We start from the raw sequence: 4,673 nt of genomic DNA, 5'->3' as shown, positions 1-4,673 counted from the left end.
ATGGGATCTTACTCCAAAGTGCTATCACCTGCCCTGCCTGCTATTCTCCATCCACAAGGAGGGCTGCACAGGTGAGAGAAGGAAGCTCAGAACCGTGGGGTCCCCACTCACCATCACACCTCTAGGGAGAACAGAGGATGTGCCAAAGCCTTTTTTTTTTTCTGCAAGCCTAGAGTTCTTGTTTAGCTCACCCTACATTCTTTCCAAACACAGCCAAGCACAGAATAGAGGGCTTAAATCTCTGAGGCCATCTAAACACACCCACACCAGGGTCTAAAACTTTTATAGATTCAGATTGGTGTTTTGCAAAGTACAGGGGTCAGAGGTACCCAGTGCTTGCTTAAAGGGACTTGGTTCTCACACTGCTGCAAGGGAAGGGGCTACTTTCACTGGCCAGTTTCAAAATTCTCTCCTTCTTCCTGCTGGTAGTCTCAGCCAAAACAAATACGCAACACAGAATGCCAACACCCCAACCTCTCTCCTGGCTCGTGTCTGCCATCCAATCACCAAGTCACCTTAGGCAGTCACAGCTCAGACACTGTCAGGCACTGTGAGACCTTCCTGAGCATCCATATGGGCTGCAGAAAGCTGTGGCAGTGTCTGAGCAGATCCAAAAGACCATCCTTCCCCCTCCACAGTTAGATACCTCTCCTGTAAACGGTCTTGAACATCACTACTCCACTTTAAACATCCTATGGGTTTCTGAGGTTTCTCTGGGTGCCTTCCAGGATGAGGAATCTCCTGACTCCCCAGGTCTCTGCTGGCACAGCACTTGTTGGGGTACCTACCTCCTTCTGACCCCTTGTCTCCTGGCTGGACATCTCCTCCCTTGTGTGGAAAGTCCAAAACAGTTCTCTCCCATACTCCTCTCTCCTGTGCAGCTGCAACTCAGGGTCTGTAATAGGCTAGTTGCCGCCTCAGCATCCCAGGTGTTTCTCTGTAAACACAGGATGAGAGGAGGCAAGACTCTTCTCTTGTCTTAGGAGAGAGCAGAGCCTGCCCTCGGACAGAGAGGGCCTGCAAACCCTGTTGCTTCACCTTTCTCCCACCCAGAGCAGAGTTTCCTACTAAAATTGGGTGAAAAATATCAGAGAGTTGTACTGGTTAAAAACAGGTAGCCCTTAGACCTTTCCGTAAAGGCCTCTCCATTTCATAATGGCATTAGCTTGGAGAGATGTGCCCCTGTGTGGCGTCTCAGCTCTTTGTCCAGAACTCTAGGTGAGGTAAACGCATTGGCCTTCTAAACAGTTCTGTCACCTCATCTGAGAGACAGAAAAAAATGCCTGTTGTAAACTAAGGGACTTAGCATCATCTAGCCGAATAGAAAGTGGCAATTTGTGTTTTAGCAAACTAGGAACTTTAACAGCAAATGTGTGTTTGTGTTTTTGTGTTTTTTTTTCACCAGTGCTTTTCTGTTACTTTTGGAAGCTTCCCCTTTGGTGTGTTTAACCCTTTCTCTCCTCTCCATCTATTTCTGGTTTTGTTGTTGTTGTTGCTTGTTGGCTTTTGTTTTTGTTTTTCAGTAAAATCTGTTCTCACGGGCTATTTCTGATGTTAGATTTTTTTTCTCTTTACACCTTACACTTTTGGCTTTTGTTTGTTCTTGGCTTTCATTTTTGTCGCTTTCTTGTTTGTTAGTTTGTTGTTTGAAACAGGGTCCCACTGTGTAATTCTGGCTGGTCTACAACTGCCATGTAGAATAGGCTGGACTAAACACACTCTCTGTCTCCTGAGTGCTGAGATTAAGAGCCAAAAGAACCAAGCCAGGTGTCTTTGCTCAGTGTTTTGTTTTGTTAATTTTGTTTTGTTTACTGTCTCTGTTTCTGGTTTTTTGAGTTTTGTTTCAGGAAAGAGGTGTTTTGGTTTGGTTTGTTTGGTTTTTGAGAAATGATCTTTTTACATAGATCATAGGTTGGCTTAGAACTTGTTATGTCAACCAACAGGCCTCAAACAGCAAGGATCCTAGCGCCTCTGCCTTGTCAGTGCCCAGGCTGCAGCATGCTGCTTTATTCTGGCAGGCTGGAACTCAGACCCAGAGTGTCCCACATACTGGGCAAGTGTTCCTTCTACCAGGGATTTGCATCTCCAGCCCCTTGCCTGCTTCTTTTCCCCCAGCTTGGTCTGTAGAATGAATTTCAGGACAGCTAAAATTGTAAAGTGAGATCCTGCCTAAAAAAAAAAAAAAAAAAAAAAAAAAAAAAAAAGGAAGGAAAGAAGGAAGGAAGAAGAAAATACTTAAGGAGGTATAAATATTAAGTTACTTGATATTTTTTAAATGGCAATAAATTATAATATTAACTTAAGGAATGTTTCCCAATCACATTAAGTAGATAAGGATAATTGGATAAAAATGAAAATAGGAACACAAAATGTTCCAAGGAGGTTGTATTTGCTTAGGGGAAATTATGGTATGATTTTCCATCACTTTGATGCACTGTGGGGGTGAGGATCATTATACAGTTGGACCTGGAGCTCATGACTAAAGCTCCAACCTAGCACACACAGACACTGGATTCAATCTGGGTCTGAGATTATTTTTAGGAATGGGGGAAACAAAGTCTTGTTATGTTGTTAAAGCTGCCTTTAGCCTCCTAGGCTCAAGTTATGATCCTCCACCTCTTGAGTAGCCAAGACTGTGGGCAAGTGCCATCACACCTAGCTCTAAGATCCTTTTTTAAATACTTATTTATTAGGTATACAGTATTCTGTCTGTATGCTTGCCTGCGCCCCAGAAGAGGGCATATGATCTCACTCTAGATGGTTGTGAGCCACCATGTGGTTGCTGGGAATGGAACTCAGCGCCTCCGGAAGAGTCAACACTCTTGACCTCTGAGCCATCTCTCCAGCCCAAGATACTTTTAATACTAAGAAAGCAGTTATTTTTGTTTATGCTCATTCTCCATCTGATTAAGAGCAATTGTAAGTATTTCTTGGTGCTCACATTGCAGAAATTTGGGTAATGGATTGAAGCAACCAGAGCTGAGACTCTGAGTTCCTACTCCTGGGACTCTCAGAGGTTCCCGAGCATCAGCGCATCCTGTTTGGGACTTTCCTGTCCATGTACCTGGTCACAGTGGTGGGGAATGTGCTCATCATCCTGGCCATTGGCTCTGACTCGCACCTGCACACTCCCATGTATTTCTTCCTGGCCAACCTCTCCTTCACTGACCTCTTCTTTGTCACCAACACAATCCCCAAGATGCTGGTGAACCTTCAGTCCCAGAATAAAGCCATCTCCTACACAGGATGCCTGACTCAGCTCTACTTCCTGGTGTCTCTGGTAGCCTTGGACAACCTCATCCTCGCTGTAATGGCTTATGATCGGTACGTGGCCATCTGCCGTCCCCTCCATTATACTACTGCCATGAGTCCTAAGCTCTGTATCTTGCTCCTCATCCTGTGCTGGGCCCTATCTATCCTCTATGGCCTCATCCACACCATCCTCATGACCAAGGTAACCTTCTGTGGGTCTCGGAAAATCCACTACATCTTCTGTGAAATGTACGTCCTGCTCAGGCTTGCATGCTCTGACACCCGCATCAATCACATGGTGCTGGTCATTACAGGCTGCTTCATCTTCCTTGCTCCTCTAGGATTCATAATCATATCCTATATCTGGATTGTCAGAGCTATCCTCAGAATCCCCTCAGCCTCTAGCAAGTACAAAGCCTTTTCCACTTGTTCATCCCATCTGGCTGTGGTGGCCCTCTTCTATGGGACACTTGGTATGGTATATCTGCAGCCCCTACACACCTACTCCATGAAAGACTCAGTAGCCACAGTGATGTACGCAGTGGTGACCCCCATGATGAACCCTTTCATCTACAGCCTGAGGAACAAGGACATGCATGGGGCTCTGGGAAGACTTCTAAGGAAGCCGATTCAGAGGTTAACATGAGGGTTGTTTTGGAAAAGAGGAATGAAGCAGACTGTGTATATCCTTCAACATGTTCAAAACATCATCTTATGGGTTATGCAGGGGTGTTTGGACACATCTCTGGCTCTGAATGAACCTATGTGGTGATGGAAAGACATGTAAGTACCTCACCTTGCATCTCGCCAGCTTTGGTAATCATAAGATCACGCTAATGCCAACACTAGAATATCACAGGGTTGAATTTTACAATGTGCCTGACCATAGGAGCACATTCTCAACCTTATCCAGATATGCCCAGTATGACATAGAGACATCTCTCATGTCTCAAATACATCAAATGCACAAGTAGCAATTAGTGACTGATTAGAAGGCTGGACGCTGGGCTATGGTGATTTGGAAGAAATCCTTTAGAGATGAGTGAACAGAGCCAGTAGGGTTTAAGACTGAAGAAAGCAAGGTTCAGTTGATGTAGTTACTCTGCTATTCACCGACACATTTTACTGGGACTGGCTGAGTGTCTCTTAATACCTTCAAACTGGGAAGCAAACATGAATGTGGAGTTTATAGCCAATTGTGATCAATGGGTAAAATTGCACATAAATGAATCTAACTCATCCGTTGAAATGCAATGTTTGCCATGTTGATTTAAAGGTGAGTATCTCTGTCTGTTTAAAATAAAAATCTTCGGGCTGGAGAAATGACTCAGCAGTTAAGAGCACCTGCTGCTCTTACAGAGGAGTAGGTTAGATTCCCACATGACCACTCACGACCCCGGTTCCAGGAAATCCAACAGTCC

General features: G+C 44.8%; 1 protein-coding gene across 1 annotated transcript; it reads left to right on the top strand.

Moving 5' to 3' along the window:
- Positions 1-2,959: 2,959 nt before the first annotated feature.
- On the top strand, positions 2,960-3,898 carry LOC126492472 (olfactory receptor 1D2-like). Its single transcript, XM_050128939.1, is given in 1 exon segment — positions 2,960-3,898. A coding segment is annotated over 1 exon segment (939 nt).
- Positions 3,899-4,673: the final 775 nt, after the last annotated feature.

This window comes from Alexandromys fortis, unplaced genomic scaffold (assembly GCF_014885135.2).
Source record: "Alexandromys fortis isolate MF-2015 unplaced genomic scaffold, M_Fortis_MF-2015_v1.1 scaffold_80, whole genome shotgun sequence".
NCBI lineage: Eukaryota > Metazoa > Chordata > Mammalia > Rodentia > Cricetidae > Alexandromys > Alexandromys fortis.
Note: the sequence above shows the minus strand (reverse complement) of the source record. Positions and strands in the feature narration are given on the sequence as shown.